This window comes from Mizuhopecten yessoensis, unplaced genomic scaffold, assembly GCF_002113885.1.
Source record: "Mizuhopecten yessoensis strain PY_sf001 unplaced genomic scaffold, ASM211388v2 scaffold5751, whole genome shotgun sequence".
NCBI classification, from domain to species: domain Eukaryota; kingdom Metazoa; phylum Mollusca; class Bivalvia; order Pectinida; family Pectinidae; genus Mizuhopecten; species Mizuhopecten yessoensis.
In genome coordinates, this window is record NW_018406205.1 from 67,610 (window position 1) to 88,337 (window position 20,728).

Consider the following 20,728-nt stretch of genomic DNA (forward strand, 5'->3'; position numbering starts at 1 on the left):
TGTGTTTGTCATGACCTTTTACAGTACGGAGTACCTGATGATCATGACCTCTAGATCTACGTGTTGTGTTTGTCATGACCTTTTACAGTACGGAGTACCTGATGATCATGACCTCTAGATCTACGTGTTGTGTTTGTCATGACCTTTTACAGTACGGAGTACCTGATGATCATGACCTCTAGATCTACGTGTTGTGTTTGTCATGACCTTTTACAGGACGGAGTACCTGATGATCATGACCTCTAGATCTACGTGATGTGTTTGTCATGACCTTTTACAGTACGGAGTACCTGATGATCATGACCTCTAGATCTACGTGTTGTGTTTGTCATGACCTTTTACAGTACGGAGTACCTGATGATCATGACCTCTAGATCTACGTGTTGTGTTTGTCATGACCTTTTACCCCTTAGTTACTTTTGTTTATCCATTTTTTGTTTACCTACCTTTGATGTAATTCAGAGAGTCCAATATCACAACATCTTCTTTGCCGATGTGTCTGGAAAGAAATTATGTTAAACATTTGTTTGGCCTTAATTGGAAAATTAATTACAATCACACAAAGACAGTTGTCCATGTTTATACCATTCACCAGAGCAGTGTAGTCACTGTAATCAAGCTACCTTAACTAATTCTCAGCAAAAGAGGCTGGATTGTTACAGGGCTGGACAGAAAAGATCCTAAATGTCCCTAAAACATTGGCTGTATTAAGTGGGAAAGCAGCTGTGGTCAGAAAGTGGGACAATAGGATTACATCCTCGATACTGCAGGGGTTACGCTCACTTTTCCCTCTCTGCACCACTGGAATTTGTCATAGCAAAATTGAAAGCACGTGACTAGCTAAGTGATTGATCTCAGGTAAAAAACACAACTGACCAATCGCTAGGCTGATTCCTGTCCTTTAAAGATTACAGAGGAGTGACACCTGACTTCAAAGCCGGCCAACTTTACCGTCACGCGATCGACATATTCTTTTGATGTACATCATTTTTGGAGGCACAGTAGTCTAGTGGTCGGACGCTGGGCTCGTGACCGAAGGGTTGCAGGTTCGAGTCACAACACGGCAATGTGTTGTATCTTTGAGCAAGGTACTTTATTCCGCTTGTTCCAGTCTACTTTGTGAACCGCTCCGAGATGACCTACGAACTAGGTTGTGATAAAGCAGTATAAAAGAACCTCAAATTATTATGATTATTAAAGGATCAAACTAGTCTTCTTGTCTCATTCTCAAGGTGGTGCACACTGAACCTTCGATTTTGCTATGACATATATTCTAGGGGTGCAGAGAGCGAAAGTGAGCATAATTCCAGGAGTATCGAGGATGAGAGGATTAGCAATGGCTAGATAGTTAAACAACAAGATAGGATAGTGTGACAAATTGATTAGCCCCGGCCACTTCTCCTATATATCCTAAGTACAACAGGGCTGACAGAAAATAGTGTGACATATTGTCTCAATTTATCCGAGAAGTAATAAATAGTTTTAGCTGCACAGTGCAGGCTTGTCAGTACTAGCTGAGCTGTATAGGGGGTTATGCTGTGTGATCAGCTGAGCTGTATAGGTGATATTGCTGTGTGATCAGCTGAGCTGTGTAGGGGATATTGCTGTGTGATTAGCTGAGCTGTATAGGGGGTCATGCTGTGTGATGAGCTGAGCTGTATAGGGGGGTCATGCTGTGTGATCAGATGAGCTGTATAGGGGGTCATGCTGTGTGATGAGCTGAGCTGTATAGGGGGGTCATGCTGTGTGATCAGCTGAGCTGGATAGGGGGGCCATGCTGTGTGATCAGCTGAGCTGTATAGGGGGTCCTGCTGTGTGATCAGCTGAGCTGTATAGGGGATACTGCTGTGTGATCAGCTGAGCTGTGTAGGGGATATTGCTGTGTGATTAGCTGAGCTGTATAGGGGGTCATGCTGTGTGAGCAGCTGAGCTGTGTAGGGGGTCATGCTGTGTGATCAGATGAGCTGTATAGGGGGTCATGCTGTGTGATTAGCTGAGCTGTATAGGGGGTCATGCTGTGTGATTAGCTGAGCTGTATAGGGGGTCATGCTGTGTGAGCAGCTGAGCTGTGTAGGGGGTCATGCTGTGTGATCAGATGAGCTGTATAGGGGGGCATGCTGTGTGATCAGGTGGGGTGTGTAGGGGGGTCATGTTGTGTGATCAGCTGAGCTGTGTAGGGGATATTGCTGTGTGCTCAGCTGAGCTGTATAGGGGGTCATGCTGAGTGATCAGCTGAGCTGTATAGGGGGTCATGCCGTGTGATCAGCTGAGCTGTATAGGGGGTATTGCTGTGTGATGAGCTGAGCTGTATAGGGGGGTCATGCTGTGTGATCAGCTGAGCTGGATAGGGGGGCCATGCTGTGGGATCAGCTGAGCTGTATAGGGGGGCCATGCCGTGTGATCAGCTGAGCTGTATAGGGGGTCCTGCTGTGTGATCAGCTGAGCTGTATAGGGAGGTCATGCTGTGTGATCAGCTGAGCTGTATAGGTGATATTGCTGTGTGATCAGCTGAGCTGTGTAGGGGATATTGCTGTGTGATCAGCTGAGCTGTATAGGGGGGCCATGCTGTGTGATCAGCTGAGCTGTATAGGGGGTATTGCTGTGTGATCAGCTGAGCTGTATAGGGGGGTCATGCTGTGTGATCAGCTGAGCTGTATAGGGGATATTGCTGTGTGATCAGCTGAGCTGTGTAGGGGATATTGCTGTGTGATCAGCTCCCTCTGGCTGAAGGGCAAAGGGTTGATCAGTAGTGGGATACCCCTACTGGGACCATTATAATAATAAGTTGAACCTCAGCTGATAAAGTGTAGATTTGATTTGTTTTTGTTGAACATTTTTAACATACTATTTCTATGTAACCTCAATCTTTTATACAAGAATAGACAATTAATAACACAAAGCATTCAGTGTTGTTTATGGAACTGTTTTGATTATTTAAATCAAGTAAGTAGTATTGACACCCTGTGAGAGCCAGAGAGTGAAAGTGACTATATATACCCGATGGTAGAATTGAAGAAAACCTTAGCTAACTGGTGATAAGTGCAGCACTCCAATTTCTGGATTGGTGGTAGGACCAGAGGGCACTACGGTTTTGGTGCCTGGGAATACTCCAGTGTACATGTATCTGTATGGTTGTTGGGACTCAATATTGATTTGACCCCGTCATAAACAAATAAACCCACCTCTGAACAGCTGACTTCAATGTGCCACGTGTTTCCTTTTCTTGCTTCGAGTCTTCATGTCATGTAAAAAAATCACAATTAATCTGTTAATAACTTAATGAGTCGGAGTTGCATATCATACATGTACATCACAAATCCATTTTTCATCATGACATTTTGTGTAAAGGCCGATTTTTAAAATGAGAGAAAAGAATCAAAGAAATGCATTTACATGCCAACATGGCAATCTGCTACATTCAGATCTGCAACAGTACTGTTATAACGAACTGTCAAATCCGTCAAAACTGGTGACTCGACGAAATATTTTGGTGCCTACCTGCGTATACTAAGTTTCTGTCTACCCCAATGGAGTGATCACTAATCACCGTCACGGATCTCTTGCACTGTGTTTCCAGATACTGTTTTATCTCCTCGGTTCGCGTGCTTTTCCCACTGCAAGGAAACCCGCACACAACGATACACGGCATGATACAAGTCTAAAGGTCCCAGACGGCAGTAACAGAGAAATCCGAAAATACGGAAGTACTTTCGGCACACCTTCGAGAATTTACATCTTCGAGGAGGAAATGCGCGGGAAAGAGCAAATCACACTTGTTTTTCGCGCCGTCGACGGGTATGCCGGAGGTACTGGAAGAGGAACTTGAACCAGCTGCAAAAAAGTCGAAGACAATGCCACTTGACAACGTCATTCTCAAGTTCGCTAAACTGACTGAAAATGCCCTCACTCCAACCCGGGGCTCTAAACTCGCCGCAGGATACGATTTGTATAGGTAAACACAGCTAGATCCAAAGATCTTTGGTAGAATCATTTTTTCCACCAGATTTGAAAAATGGAGCATTTGGTAATTCTAATGGAATTTCAAAATTTCGGTGCACTGGTGCTGGACCTAATTAGTCAATTAGGAGTTGTATTTGTTGTACTATACTCTATAGTGAAACCTTTTACTAATGCTGTTATTAAATATATAGGCCTACACTTGTGTCAAGCGCCTGTGGGTGGATAACCCCTGAATCTCCCAATGGGGGTCATGACCCCCATTATGAAATTCTGTGAGGGGTGATAACGCCCGACAAAAAAAATCACGTCAGAATTAATCATTTATTATTGTCACGGCATAACATATGTTGTGTCTTCTGGTAGGATTTAGGACCTTTTTTTCAATAATAAATAGATATATAATAAATAAATAAAACAAATCTTTTCACACATTTTGTTTTATTACATTCTCTCTTTTCAATATACTTTTGATACAGGTAGTTTGAGTTAATTGTAGAAAACTTTGCATCTTTCATCATTGATGCATACTGGGAGCATGGACTCATCTAGAAGCTCCTATATCTATTTCTCTCTCTCATCTTTATGTACTACATTAACAATCTGACTGCCTGCAGGTTGGAAACTGGAAAAAATAAAATATGCATTTAATCATTATGTTAAATACAGGTATTTATAATATTGGTATAACATCTTGGTACACTCAAATTTGTGAGACTGCAACAAATCTTAAAGCAATCTTGCGATCGATATCGGGAAGCATTATCATGCAGATTTTGGTAAATTGAAATAATCATGATCTGTCGTTGAGAAAGTAATTAATGTGCTCAGAATTTAAGCTACTAAATAACGACTTTGCGTTTATAACCTTGTCGTCACATTTCGTGAAAATCCTTCATCGTATGTCTGTTGATGTAATAAAGAGCACCCGAACCTACCGAAAGATTTTAAGTATACAGTATAGTACAGTTTACAATAAGAATGATCAATCGGACTCAATTTTTGTTTTATGAAGCCACTCAAAATCATTTTTCCACAAAGTATATTGTAATAGCAGACATACTTATCATTTTTTCTAACGTTTGACGCAGTCCGCATTACGGTTGTGCATGTGAAATGAAAGTACTACGATCAGGATTCCATGCACTGTTGTAATACTGTAGTAAACAGTACTCACCTTTCAAATTTGCCTGGCTTCCACGAAATAGAGACCGCCATTGTGAAACCATTTCGAATTGTGTACAGACTTTACCTATACCTGAATGCTAAACCTCCGAGACACACGGATGGAGCACATCCGGAAATAGGGAGATACTAATACGAGCACGGTGGCGGGTGATTCCGGGTCATGTGGACAGAATGCGGGAGATTTGTATGACCCGCGCCGCGCGGGTCATGAGTTGGTTGCGGGTGATAGGCTAATTTTGCGGGTGTGACCTGCAAGATGCAGGTCATTTAGCAGGTATGTCATACGATTACAGCAACATAGATTTCACTCATAAAGAAAAAAACTTACATGATCCTATTAAGTACCATTGTCCCGTAGTGCCAATATTAATTTAATACCCGGCCTATAAATCGTCTCGTCGTCAGAAGCTACGTTATTGCAGTCAGGTCCTATGTCAACCTCGGTAGATAAGAATTTGTCGAGAGATCCAGAGTACAGTGGAACCAGCTCATTTTTAATGATATTTTATTTGCCAAAGAAAAATGTTGGAAAAATAATCGACACGGACTGCAAGCGACCATCATTAATTATTTAATCCAACATTTTCTCCCCCTCATTTAATATATATTCCACCGTAATACACATACATTGATTATTCTTAATTAACCTGACACTGAAATTAAGAGGTAAAAAGAATGAAATGTTTTTTGGGGAAAAAAGTGTTACGAAAAATTTCTTTTTAAGGACATTCCAATATGGCTGCCACACCAAACTGTATATCAAATTCAATAATGCTTTCCGTTTGTAGCATTAAACAATCCCTGTCACAAAAGAATCATCCTCCAATTTTACTCAAACATAATTGAGGTACATGCACACTACATTTCAGAAAAAAACATTCAATAACTGATGAAAAAACTCACTTTTTATATATGTTCATTTTCCAAGCTAAATAAAAGTCACAATTCAGGAAAAAACCATTTAAACTTGTAAATATCATAAGGTTGGATGTCCATGGCGATGTATTTGTCGAGAAAAATGTGAGAAAATGCTTCCAGATCTCGAGAATGATGACATGTATTTTGATTGGCTATTTTACAAAAATTCATCAAGCTAACAAGACTTTTGATACAAGTCAAGCCATATTACCCGAGTGAGAACCTGTAGTGAATGGTGTACAGGTAAAATCTCACTTGCTTTGCATGCTTTTTTCCAGCCTCAGTCAACCTTGTTCGCTTTGTGCTCACTTGTGATTTATTCAGGGGAAATATATGCCATTATTCTGGAGATTGGACACATTTTCTTACAATTTTCTCGACAAATGCATCGCCATGGACCTTATGATATCAATTTACATGTTTAAATGTTTTTCTTTTCCTGAATTGTCATTATCATTCTTCCTCTTCCCGAATGGTGTGACCTCAAAGTAGCGTGTTAAAAGATTATGCCATGGACTACTAATACATTTGTATTTGCTACAGTTAAAGTCTACATGTATCTGATGTGTCTACTTTTCAGTGCATACAACCATATAATCCCTGCTAGAGGCAAGCAGGTGGTGAAGACAGACATCCAGATCGCCCTGCCAGATGGTTGCTACGGTCGTGTAGGTCAGTATCATCACAAGGTCCAGCCTATTATTGTTCCGTTTTTGTACGCCTGTCAAAACTTTTGACGCCAGGATGTAAAATGGTATGGGGAGTGTCTGTCCACACTTTCGTTTTCGCAGTTTAACTTGCTTAAATTTCATTCAATTTTAATGAAAATGGCTAGTTCAAAGTGGAGCAAAATCTGCGCATAATGATTAAGCGTAATGTTCTCCGATTCGTCAATTTCCATACTTCAGTTTCCACAAGATAACTTACATCACTATCATTTAGTTTTTATGAAAATGTGTAAGCTAGTATGATATACCGTGTAAGCTAGTATATATGATATACCTTGCGTGAGGCTAAGTTTGAACAAAACATTTGCTTTATTAATTAGCATACTTTGCTCTGATTGGTTGAAGGTTTCTGCACAACAACTTTGTCAAATATGACAAGATCCTATTACCTAGTGTGAATTTGTCAATAGTTACACTCAGTCTAATAGTGAAATCTGCTTGTAATTAATAAGTCTAATAGTGAAATCTGCTTGTAATTAATAAGTCTAATAGTGAAATCTGCTTGTAATTAATAAGTCTAATAGTGAAATCTGCTTGTAATTAATAAGTCTAATAGTGAAATCTGCTTGTAATTAATAAGTCTAATAGTGAAATCTGCTTGTAATTAATAAGTCTAATAGTGAAATCTGCTTGTAATTAATAAGTCTAATAGTGAAATCTGCTTGTAATTAATAAGTCTAATAGTGAAATCTGCTTGTAATTAATAAGTCTAATAGTGAAATCTGCTTGTAATTAATAAGTCTAATAGTGAAATCTGCTTGTAATTAATAAGTCTAATAGTGAAATCTGCTTGTAATTAATAAGTCTAATAGTGAAATCTGCTTGTAATTAATAAGTCTAATAGTGAAATCTGCTTGTAATTAATAAGTCTAATAGTGAAATCTGCTTGTAATTAATAAGTCTAATAGTGAAATCTGCTTGTAATTAATAAGTCTAATAGTGAAATCTGCTTGTAATTAATAAGTCTAATAGTGAAATCTGCTTGTAATTAATAAGTCTAATAGTGAAATCTGCTTGTAATTAATAAGTCTAATAGTGAAATCTGCTTGTAATTAATAAGTCTAATAGTGAAATCTGCTTGTAATTAATAAGTCTAATAGTGAAATCTGCTTGTAATTAATAAGTCTAAAAGTGAAATCTGCTTGTCATTATTAAGTCTAAAAGTGAAATCTGCTTGTAGTTATTAAGCTATTAGAATTGTCTTTTGTTAACCGGTTTTTAATGGTGCAAGGTTATAATTTTATTAATGGGCTATTGACAAATGGGGGTAATTTCAGTTTCTATTTTCATGGCCGCAGTTTTCTCTTTGAGTAGTTCACCAAAAAACCACGTTACTCATGATTTTATTCAAATTAATAAGTTCTCTTTTATATTTTAAAATTCATAAATGGCGGTGTTTTATGCACCTGTCTCTCTGTTTGCAAATATTTTAAGCAGTTTTTAATTTTCAATTTCTGTGCCGTTAGCCAATCACCAGTTAGTCCTAGCAGGAGGAAACAGCTGTATGATGCAGTGTAAATAATATTTTGGCATACAGTTTCTATCACCAAATTTTCAATGTGCAATCGTATATGTGTGTGTTAGGTTTATGGACAGGGGAAGCAATTCCTATACAAATCGATTCTTTTAAAGGATGAATGAAATATATATAAATTATTCCTTCAGCTTGAGTTACTGAAGTCCAGTCTCCTGACACCACATCAACGGACTATATTGCTCAACTTTACTAAGTCATATGGCACAAATGTAGTTAAACTGTTACTTCTCTACGTTTCCATATTTTCATAAATTTAGATACAATAATGTGTCAGGATTCCAAGTGTCGGTAATATTTGAGATCAGGCAAAAAAAACAACTTGTGTTTCTGCTATCATCCTCAGGAAAAATAGGGTAGGTAGGTAGGCATTTTGTTTTTACTATGCTTTAATATATAGAGCAGGAATTCTGACTTTTAACATATCACTAAGTGCCAATAAAAGTTTAGAGTAGGCACAAAAATGTTTCTACTTGGTGATCAGTTTATATCAAGACTATGTACATGTATTGTTATCCTTTATAGTGCAGTGTTTTGTTTTGCTATTGGATTTTACCATTTTTGTTTATTTTCAGCCCCAAGGTCTGGCCTAGCAGCTAAACACTTCATAGATGTAGGAGGTTAGTATTCAGGGAGTTTCCTACAATAGAATTTGGGGCAGAATAAAGGCCCCTTTCCCCTCGGAAAATTCCCAATTTGCCATTGAAAAATTCCCAACCATTTTTGCAAGATTTAAATATGCTCAGTGTGGAGAGGGAAGATGTGAAAACATTCGTGTCAGTAAAAAAAAAAGTAAAAATATATTTTAATCCCTTGAAAATTAAATTTCAAAAGTATACATCAGAATGTTGTCAAGTTATTTCTGTTGCATTGATGTTGTAAAACTTTGCTATTTTTGTCTCGCCTGTGTGATCAAAGTTGGAGTAAAACAAATTTATAACATGTATGTATAACTCGAAAAAGTGTTACTAACCGTCAAAGTACCAATCTTTGTAACTAAATTCAGTATCTTTTATTTAACAAAAGAATCTTGGTATAAAAAAAAAAGTTTATCTGTCCAAAAAGTCGGCAGTATTACAACTACCGTATATATTTGAGATAGTATATTAAAATAGTAAAAATACATTATGGCTATCAGAATTTTACAACCCTATACTAGATGTACTAGAGTTTAACTGTACACTAGACCTAAGCTTATGCATTGAAAACTAAATAAGAAATTCCAATATCAAAGAATGAAGTTTCTCCTGATCAGAAGTAAAATTTATAAACAGAAACTGAAAAATGTATGAAATTTTATTTCCCCTCATTTTTCCCCAATTTCAAATTTTACCATGTAAAAATTCCCAATTCATTGGACCCTGGACCCGGGAAAAAAATAGTAGGAAAATCCCTGGTATTGTAACTACCAAACACTACTTGTCAATAACTTTGTTAACTTCATTTTTAGCTCACCTGGCACAAAGTGCCAAGTGAGCTTCTGCCGTGGCGCGTCGTCCATCGTCAATATTTTCCTTTAAACGACTTCTTCTTAATAACTGAAAGGCCTAGGTTGATGATATTTGGCCAGAAGCAAACTGGGATGAAGGTCTACAAAGTTTGTTAAAATTAATGACCTTCACCCATTTTCAAGGTCACAGGGGTCAAATATGTTAAAATCTTTAAACAACTTCTGAATAACCAAAATGCCCAGGGTGATGATATTTGGCCAGTAGCATGCTGAGATGAAGGGCTACAAAGTTTGTTCAAATGAATGATCTTCACACATATTCAAGGTCACAGGGGTCAAATATGTTAAACACTTTGAACAACTTCTTCTGAATAACCAAAATGCCCAGGGTAATGATATTTTGCCAGTAGCGTGCTGCGATAAAGGGCTACAAAGTTTGTTCAAATAAATGACCTTCACCTTTATTCAAGGTCACAGGGTCAAATATGTTAAAAACTTCTTCTCAATAATCAAAATGCACAGGGTGATGATATTTGGCCAGTACACGCATGCTGGGGTAAAGGGCTATCAAGTTTGTTCAAATGAATTACCTTCACCCATATTCAAGGTCACAGGGGTCAAATATGTTAAAAACTTTCAAACAACTTCTTCTGAATAACCAAAATGCCCAGGGTGATGATATTTAGTCAGTAGCATGCTAGGATCAAGGGCTAACAAGTTTGTTTAAATGTATGACCTCGAATCATATTCAAGGTCACAAGGAGCAAATATGTTCAAAACTATTTAAACAACTTGTTCTGAATAACCAAAAGGCTCAGGATGTTGATATTTAGTCAATAGCATGCTGGGATCAAGGACTACTATGTTTGTTAAAGTGAATGACTTTGACTTATATTCAAGGTCAAAGGTGTCAAATTTGTTTAAAATCTTTAAACGACCTCTTCTGAATAACCATGTGTCCCAGGATGTTGATACTTTGCAAGTTGCATCCTGAGATGAAAGGCTATAAAATTTGTTCAACATAATGACTTTGTTCGACTTTAAAGGTCACAGGGATAAAATGTTTAAAAAAAATAATAACAGGGTCTTTTGAATGAATTTTAATCATAAATACTGATATTTTGCCTGTAGCTTTATTTTAGATCACGTTTAAGGTTACAAGTGTGAGATTTATACCAGGTGAGCGATGCAGGCCCATTGGGCCTCTTGTTAATCATTCACATAATTTGGCTTTAAAGAGTTATTAAAAATAAAAAATTTGTGTAATTTGAGTTAGTTGTGAGTAACATGTACTTTGATACATCAATGTGATTTTGTTGTTTGAACAGCCGGTGTTATAGACCAAGATTATCGTGGAAATGTAGGCGTCGTCCTGTTCAACTTCGGCGAGAAAGAATTTGAAGGTTTGTAGTTCCTATCTTCATCGTGTTTATTTCTGAGTTAATAAATGGCTAACTTACTAAGATTATAAGACTGTCCCGGGGTGTAGGATAGGGAAATTCCACCCAAGGGGTTTTGCCAAATTTGAAAATCCCAAGGGTGGAATTTTCCTATCCTACACCCTTGAGCATGAAAGATTATTCCAACTACCAGAATAAGCTCAGAAACCTTGGAAATGCGTGTAGACTAGCTACCATTTTGAAAAATATCAATTTTTTCCCCCCTGAACTGTTTTTTGACGAAAACGAATTTGCAAGCGCTATTTAGCATACCCCATTAGCAAGCAGAGTTTGAGCAGAAAAAATAATCTCATCTTTCTAACATGTATGGTAAATATATTGTAAAAGGTTTAATTTCATTATGTTGCCTTTTCAGCATAGCGGCATTAGTGTTTTCGAAATTTGTGACTTCACGTCATTGTGGGGTGTAAGATAAAAATTTCCTACACCCCTTTCTTACCCTGAACAGCTCTATCTTACACACACGGAAATGATAGAAAAATATTATACAGGGGGAAAAAATGATGTTTTCGGATACGCTAGAGAGACTAATGTGGTAGGACAAATATCAGATAAGTGGGGGTAAGATACCAGGACAACTGTATGATTATATTTAAACAAAATATATCTGCCATGTTTTCTTCAAGTATATAGAGTAAAATTCTCATTTAATCCTATTAATACATTAACCCTTTCACCACTGTACACCATAATGGACTCGCCCAGATTATTGCATGGTAGAGTCTACTAAAATTACATAGGGGTGAAAGGGTTAAGGTACAGTCAGACCTGTATTAAAAGACTGCCCAAGTAGTGGTCTCTTAACACAGGGGGTCTCTTTATACAGGTTTAATTCACAAAGAAATCACCACTTAAAGTGCTCTAGCGCCAAAAGAATGTGTTTCCAGTTTCCCCATCAACCCTAGATTTTTGTGTCTCCCCTAAAGTTTTTGTTGGCATATAGTGATGAGCACTGTAAAAGTCAGAACTCCAGTCTATATAAGCAAAGTAAAAATATTTAAAAAAACAAACTTGTTTACCTACAGACCCTGATTAGTCATTGTGTGCCGTCCGTAAACTTTCAACATTTTAAACTTCTTCTCAAGTTCCACCAGTGGGATTGAGCTGAAACTTGCCTGAAATGATCCTGAGATGGTCCTGACCAAGTGTTGTTAATTTTCGGGTCGGTCCAAAATCCAAGATGGCCGCCATCTTGAAAAACACATTTTAAACTTCCTCTCAAATTCCACTGTTGCCAATGAGCTAAAATAATGGTAGGGATGTTAAGGAAGGAAGCCGACAAAGTGTTGTTATTTTTCAGTCCGGTCAAAACTTCCAACATGACGGCCATGATGGCCATTTTGTAACATGATTGAGCAATCATGGTTTTCCTAAACAATACCTATTTTAAACTTCTTCCCAAGTTCAACCAGTAGGATTGAGCTGAAATGGTCCTGACCAAGTGTTGTTATTTTTCGATCGGTGCAAAATCCAAGATGGCCACCATGACCGCCATCTTGAAAATCACATTTTCAACTTCTTCTCAACTTCCACCAGTGGGATTGGGAATATTTCATTGAGAAATAAAACGCGTATATTTTATTTTTGAGGTTTCAGAGGTGGACAACTATGCAATAGGGGTAACCCGATAGTCTGAGACTAGTGAATTTCCAGCTGAATAAGTGGTTCAAACCACTAGCCCGATTGACCAGTCAACATTTGATATTGCCTATCTTGTTGAATAATTAATTTGTATTTGGTTAGTGGAATTTGACATGACTAGATATTGAAGTAAAACTTGCAAACTTCTCCCCCAATAAGGTGTATTTCTACCTCGATAAGGTGTATTTCTACCCCAATAAGGTGTATTTCTCCCCCAATAAGGTGTATTTCTACCCCAATAAGGTGTACTTCTACCCCTATAAGGTGTATTTCTACCCCCAATAAGGTGTATTCAAAACTAATTTCTAGCCCTGATTTGTTTGTTTACAGTGAAGAAAGGTGAGCGGATTGCCCAGCTGATCTGTGAGAGGATATACATTCCCGAGTTAGATGAGTGCGAGGTACTGGGGCGTGCTCTTTATGTTGTATTCACGATAAATGTCCTCGGCTAATCCTTCACTTTGTTAATGTTACTCTCCTGGAATCATGTGCTCAGTATCAAAATGAAAGGGGAATTGTGGTAAAAAAAACCACCCAGTGAAACTGCTTAATACAGTGATACCCTTCATTTTAAGTTAAAAGATTAGAAGAAAAGATGGTTTGAGATCCTTCTGTAATGCCATGCATTGCTATTCCTACATGGTATTATAAATACCATGCTCCTGTTTTTGGTGATAATTTTTGTATATTTTGGCTTCAGGACCTAGATGACACAGATCGTGGTTCTAGTGGATATGGATCAACAGGACAAAAGTAGGGACCACCAAGGAACAAGTCTGATGTTTAGTGAAGGTACATGGAAGATAGGATCAAAACAATAAACAAAATACAATGCAAGTACGAATTAATGAAAAGTGAATGAACCTTGATTGAAAACCAGAACTTGCTGTGGAGAAAACTGCTAGCGACACAACTACGCCAACCAATCCTTGTGTATTTTGATTATTTGTCTCATGTCTGTTATACTGTTGGATGGATCAGCCATCAAACCACCTGACTGAACTTTATCATCATTTGGTGTTGCCCTTTTTTTGCACACTTTTTGTGCAGGGTGGTTAGATTTTTGTGGGTCAAATTTTGGCATTTGACATTATGTGTGCTCAATTTTGGTGCTTTTCAAGGTGTGGGTTCATCAGTCCATAGCGTTACGGTACTAAGTTGTGCTGGTAAGTCATTAGTCCATAGCGTAACAGTACCAAGTTGTGCTGGTAAATGACGGGGCTTGTAATTTAATAGACTTTGTTTACAATAAATAATCAATTTAAGGTTGCGTCTGGCTGTACATGGGACCACATGTTTATAAGATCGCTATACCTGACAATACACAACTGATACAGCTATGTATATAAAAACACTGAAAAGTTACGACACCTTTAGATGAAAACATCCCTTTATTGAGGTGATGTTTATGAAGTAAGTAATTTCAGGTCTGCCGTTATCCAGATGTTTCGATGATACATGTATATGGGCATTGTGAACTTCCAGTGTTTAATTTTGTTTGTTGAAACGTGAATATGAATAGATCATGCAATTAAAATAATATAAATCGGTGATAATCTCTAAATAAAGTGAATCTCTAAACAACTTGATACCAGTTGGTTGTACAAGCTTCAGCTGGTTACCGTTCATTGCTGCTCAAGACGCTCAAACAAATTAGCATTCTTTTAGATTTATCTGGCCATTTAGAACAAATACATTGATTTGCTTACCAGGTGCCATATTTCGCCTTGAACAAGCCAAAAATTCTCTGGCTGCTTTGAACAAATTTGCCCTTGCTTACCAGGTGCAATATTTTTGCCTTCTTGTTCAAGTAGGACATTTTTTCTTAGTCGATATTATGTTCTTCATTATTATGTAATATTTTGTGTTATAACTTGCATTAGTTGTTGTGTTATGCTCAACTCTTGGAAAGTTTACCACCATCATGTGTTCAACGATATTGTACAGGGACCATTGTGTCTGCTAAATGTAGTAGTGGGGAACCCCCACATGTTTTATTATATGCTAAATATAGCTATGGGGACCATATTAAATGTGCTAAAAATAGTAATACAGGGAACCCCAGTGTGTTCGTTTTTATGAAAATAAGGATTTGTGTTCATGTTTACTATTAACAATGTTCGTACATTTCATATTAAATGACCAATGGCCAAACAGACATGTTTTTGTGATTTAACTTTTGGCTTATAAATAGGAAATTAAAGTAGACAACTTATTTTGGGAAGTAATTTTAAAAAGATATATATAAAGAACTGATTTTCTTTTACCTGATATTTGAAATAAGTGAAAAAGAAAAATACATTAAATAATGTAAAGTAAACTTTACACATTAGCCATAGAAAATTCCTGATCAAAGGGAGGTAACTCAAAACATTTTTAAAGGATTTTATGTGATGTTTTTGTTTTTTGCTTAGGAACTTATTCAATAGGGGCTGTAGATATATGTACCCTCCCTGGACAGCTGTTAGAAGAAAAAAAATCTTTATTCTCAAATTTAAAAATAATACAATGCAAATAGGAAATATCAAATATATTTTTACTCTATTCCATTTCTATATTCCAAATTTCTGTGACTATGTAAATTGGTAACAACCACAGTTTCGTATTATGCCTCTTTATCAAACAGCTTGCTACAGAATTAGGGAGACGACCATTATCAGTTTGTATCCGATTCCAAAGTTTCGTATTTGTAGAAACTTGTGTTATTAACTTGTCAGACAACATTGCAGCCATCAGTCTGTACTGTAGGAGTCGTGACGTGAGGGGAATCCCAAAACGATTTAATACAACTTTACCAAAATATACCGGGTCACAACTGAAATCTAGACACAAGGGAAAGCAGAACCTTAAAATGTTCTCTGTATATCTTAACTCCTTCACCCCTAATGACACATTTGAACCATTCCAATTCAAAGGTTGGAATAGTCCATCATGAAATTTCAGGGGTGAATAAGTTAACGTGGATGGAAATGAGAGACAGTTTAGAATTGTATGCATATTACAAAGCAGAATGTTTCAAATTATTATGTATGGCATATGTATGTAGTGATGATGAAGTTGTTAATCACAATAAAATTGTGGAGTTATCTTTGGCATTCATGTACAGATATTAGCCAGCTGCCATCGGTGATGTGCTCATTGTAGTTTCGACACTGATTAGTATAGTTGTTCATTTTTGCATTTTAGTAATATAATGTTGTCACTCATAGGGACATTGTCAACTTTCACCGAGACATTGCAATATAATGTTGTCACTAATCGAGTCCAGGTATTCTGTCAACACCCTTTTGGGTTTTTGTTCTGGTCATTTATTAAATAAATGTCGTGTATTACACTGGTGTATGTGTGTTTTTTACTGTCAAAAGATTTCTGCTTCATCACTGAAAACCTACAGGTAATTTCTGCAAAAGTGGACTTCATGGTGACCAATATAGAAATTCGGGTGTGTTTTTTGCATTTAATGTATTAGCACAGAAACATCCATAGGCAAATATTATAGATTATGGATATATAGATCAACAGATTTCAAAACCATTGCACACACGAAAATTTCCATAATTCGTTCAGTTAACCCTGTCATCCCTATGTAACTTTTAGTAAACACTACCATGCATTGATCTAGATGAGTCCATTATGGTCTACAGCGGTGAAAGGGTTAAAAGTCGCAATACATTGTAAATAAAGATGAAATCCATACAGAATAAATAAGGAAGTCTTGACACTGTGACTAAATGTATAGTTTATTGACAATACAGAAAGGCAAGATACACCACTGTTGTACAACCATCTAAACAATACTGGGCCCCATTGCTGTTTACTAGGCCCCGATGCTGCACATCTGTCGTTAAAAATGTACATCAAGAAGGTGATGTATTTGGTCCAGATGTATGTCACAATGCCCGTCGCTGAGAGCTTTGTGCCTTGGCCCTGATAATGTACAGTGCGACGGTATCAAACCTTGGCCCTGATACTGTACATACAGTGCGACAGGATCAAACCTTGTCATACTTGGGGCCCAAACATTGGCCCTGATACTGTACATTTTTGACAAATATCAAATCTAAGCCAAAATAATGTAAGTTTGTAATAAATAATGCCACATGTGTGCCATGGCTCTGTACATGTTAATATGAAACCTGGGCCCCAACAATGTACATTTATCACCAGGCCAGGTTCCTGTGTTTGACAATGCGGGCCATCAAAGGCCTGAAGTTTGAAAGTGAAATGTACCTTGCCAGTGTAACACCAAATATAAAGCTTTAAATAACAAAAACTGCCCACCACTCACTACTGTACTACCGACCACACCTCATAGAAACCACAGCCTACTTGTTGTCTGGATTGCCGCAGTCTTTGAAAATCTGTATGTTCTTGATTACCCATATCTTAAACAAAGGTAAGTAAAATTATTTTTCTTATTTATAAAAAAAGATGTTATTTTACTTCATTGCTTCCAAACCAAACCAAAAAGTACAAAAATAAATACGATTTTCAAAGAAATGTTTACTGAATGTTCCTCCGTTCATTAAAACAATATTGTTAAAATCCAAAAAACAAGTTTTCAATTTGATGTGGCTGAAATTACAAAGATTTTTTTCAAAACAGCAATTAAACAACTTGAATTTACTTCACTGACAATGATGTAAGCTTGTTAACTCGTGTTCGACACTTTAATATAGAATATATTCCTGATCTGTGTGTGAAAATACTGAATTTGACTTCTGCAAACTTTTTCCAAGTTTCATTAGCATGCAGACTTTTCACTGTATCCAATACAGCAGACAGTATGACGCTCCTCAACTACCATCCAAGTATTCAATTACTATTAAAAAAATATCTTTTGATGTATTTTCTGAAGATAAATTTTGTGTGGTTATTAATGCTTGAATTTACTTCAGTATGAAAGAAGAAAAGTAATTTTGTTAGTTTTAAAGATGAGAATTTAAACTACTCTTAGGCATTTAACATTGCTAAGTGTATAAAACAAGTAAGAAAGAGTATTATTTCCTTAGAAGCAGGGCAGGCCTTCAGGTTTACACGCCTATGGAAATCTCCTGTTCTGTATCACGACAGAGATAAACGAAAAGCCACTCTGATAGAGGCCTGGGTAAAACACAGTCCTTTAAAAAGTTAATTCAATAAACAATTAGAGAAAAAAAAATTCCAGAATTATACACATTAAACATCTTAAGGACTCATATTACAAAGCTAAAACATTCTGATGATGCAGATTACAATGTTAAAACATCCTTGTGACACAGATTATATGTAAAAAGTCTAATGATATTAGTTCTGGAAAGCTTTATTTGGCTGCATTGCCTACCCATTCAACCCTAAATATACGCATTGGACCAGGCTATGGTCACTTTGGACCAGTCTATGGTGGCCTTTGGGGAATAACACAAATATAATCACATTAATGTATATAATATAAAGCCAGCTTATTTCCATAAAAATCAATTAAAAAATTGCACAAATTCACTGAAATTCATTCAAAAGCACAACATACTTGGAAACAACTACTAGTGACTAGTAAATAAGTGAGTAAATAGCGGCGGGTTAACTTACTACTGGCTAGAGATGGAACATGTTACTGGCCAGACACGACACCTACATCCTCCCTGGTCAACAGATCTAGTCTTGTCCCTGACAACAGAGATGAAACATCTCTGGACACAAACAAAGATGAAATATCCCCGTCTCTGACCATAAAGCAGGAACAAGATTTGTTCCCGGCCACAGAGACAAGACACCTTATCACTAGCCCCTGAATGATATCGGTCCCTTTTCTGGCCACAGACATGGTAAGCCTCCTTAAGAGGCAGATTAATACCACACGCCTCTAGGGCCACAAAACCTGCCTTTCTCTCAGCCACATGACGCTTTTTCTCACACTTGCCAGCATCTATCGCACAAGTCATGATAAATCCTATGTGGCATTATATGACAATATAGGTACAGTGCCACAGAGCCTATTCTGTCACACTCAGGTATAGTGCCACAGTGCCTATTCTGTCACACTCAGGTATAGTGCCACAGTGCCTATTCTGTCACACTCGGGTATAGTGCCACAGAGCCTATTCTGGCACACCCACAGGTATAGTGCCACAGAGCCTATTCTGTCACACCCACAGGAATAGTGCCACAGTGCCTTTTCTGGCACACCCACAGGTATAGTGCCACAGAGCCTATTTTGTCACACCCACAGGTATAGTGCCACCTAGCCTATTCTGTCACACCCACAGGAATAGTGCCACAGAGCCTATTCTGGCACACCCACAGGTATAGTGCCACCTAGCCTATTCTGTCACACCCACAGGAATAGTGCCACAGAGCCTATTCTGGCACACCCACAGGAATAGTGCCACAAAGAGCTGATTACATCCTTACAACACATGATACAGACTATACTAGAGATCCCTGTTAGTCTATTGTCAGACAATCTGTTAGCTCTCTCACTCAAATCTACATTTCGTTTACAGAACGTATACGAAATGTCACAATACCACTGAACTTGTTAATCTGGAAACTTGTTGAAACCATAGAATTTGGTCACAGTAAACACAAATGGTCAGATTAACAGGGTTCCCCAGTACATAGTAACTAAAAACTAAACTGTAGTACAATTTATTATGCTACAAGCTTTTCCCTGAATTTCGATGTCAATGAAATATTGTTGAAAGAAAATACATTTTTGCATACACATTAAATAAAAAAGCAGCCCTTTGTACTGTTAAAATTTTAAATACAATCTTTCATGTAAAAAATTACCATCACACATCACAATATAAACTACACTTGTTAATGAGGTCATGTGACTTGTCAAAAACACTCCCTCACTTGTCATGTGACTTATTCACTCTCACACTCAAATCCTGTGACAAGGCCATGTGACCATGATTGTATATAACAAACTATATAATACATTAATAGCACAATAATAGCACATAATCATATCTTACAAATCTTAAGTCAAAAGGCATAAAAATATAATAGCACACATGATTGTTGACCTCTGACCTCCAACCTTTAGTTACTGACCTCTAAATGTGTAACCTTAAAAAAAAACCATGGCAGAACACCACCAGCATTGCTATAGTAACCGGCTACAGAGAGTTTAGCAAAAAGGATTGCAACTTTGTACAACATTATATGTGCCGTGATGGCCATATCAATTATTTTGTGTGTAGCGACCATTAGCATTGCAAAGATGATCAGCAATATCAATTTGTGCGGTGACGGGTTGACAGGAGATTTCTGTGCCCCGACACGCTACTCTGGTAAACGTACACTGTGGTGCCTAGCTACTCACTGTACAATCTCTAGGTTGCTGTTATTGGTATCCACCTTACTAAGCACTGGGTCGACAGATGAACGTACACTGTGGTGCCTAGCTACTCACTGTACAATCTCTAGGGTGCTGTTATTGGTACTCACCTAGTACGAATTATTCTGACGTAAATCGACAACAGACCGATATTAAAAAAGTCGATAAAACGTCAGAATAATTCGAACTAGTATTCACCTTACTAAGCACTGGGTCACCAGATGAAGCTGTTCCTGTTACTGTTTCCTGGGTCGCCATTACACCCGCAGTAGGCCAGCCCTGCAAACCATTATAGTCCTGAGATTATGAATTGACTTTTGACCTCGACCTTTGTCTTTCCTGAGGTTTGACCTTGACCACTTAACCAACCAATTAATATCAACCAGCCCTGAGTTTTTAACCTCTTGAACTTTGCACCGACTCACAGCCATTTAATATTAAAGCAATAAATGACCTGATTTAACACGTCCGTACAGTTAAAGCCTACAATTTCTACATCCGTACAGTTGAAGCCTACAACCTCTA

The 20,728-nt window shown here is 37.5% G+C and overlaps 2 protein-coding genes across 2 annotated transcripts in view; one reads left to right on the plus strand and one right to left on the minus strand.

Moving 5' to 3' along the window:
- Window positions 1–3,738, minus strand: part of LOC110451044 (protein KTI12 homolog) — a 26,842-nt gene extending 23,104 nt beyond the window's left edge. The window contains exons 1-3 of the mRNA XM_021498891.1: window positions 3,499–3,738; window positions 3,183–3,234; window positions 447–499 (exon numbers count right to left, since the gene is read on the minus strand). Of these exons, the coding sequence (XP_021354566.1) occupies window positions 447–499; window positions 3,183–3,234; window positions 3,499–3,649 (256 nt within the window). The 5' untranslated portion in view covers window positions 3,650–3,738. The remainder of the gene's footprint in view (window positions 1–446; window positions 500–3,182; window positions 3,235–3,498) is intronic.
- Window positions 3,728–16,208, plus strand: LOC110451045 (deoxyuridine 5'-triphosphate nucleotidohydrolase, mitochondrial-like). The gene is made up of 6 exons (XM_021498893.1): window positions 3,728–3,952; window positions 6,644–6,735; window positions 8,901–8,945; window positions 11,104–11,178; window positions 13,207–13,277; window positions 13,577–16,208. Exons 1-6 carry the CDS (start codon window positions 3,798–3,800, stop codon window positions 13,631–13,633), a joined length of 495 nt encoding a protein of 164 aa, XP_021354568.1. The 5' UTR covers window positions 3,728–3,797; the 3' UTR covers window positions 13,634–16,208.
- Window positions 16,209–20,728: the final 4,520 nt, after the last annotated feature.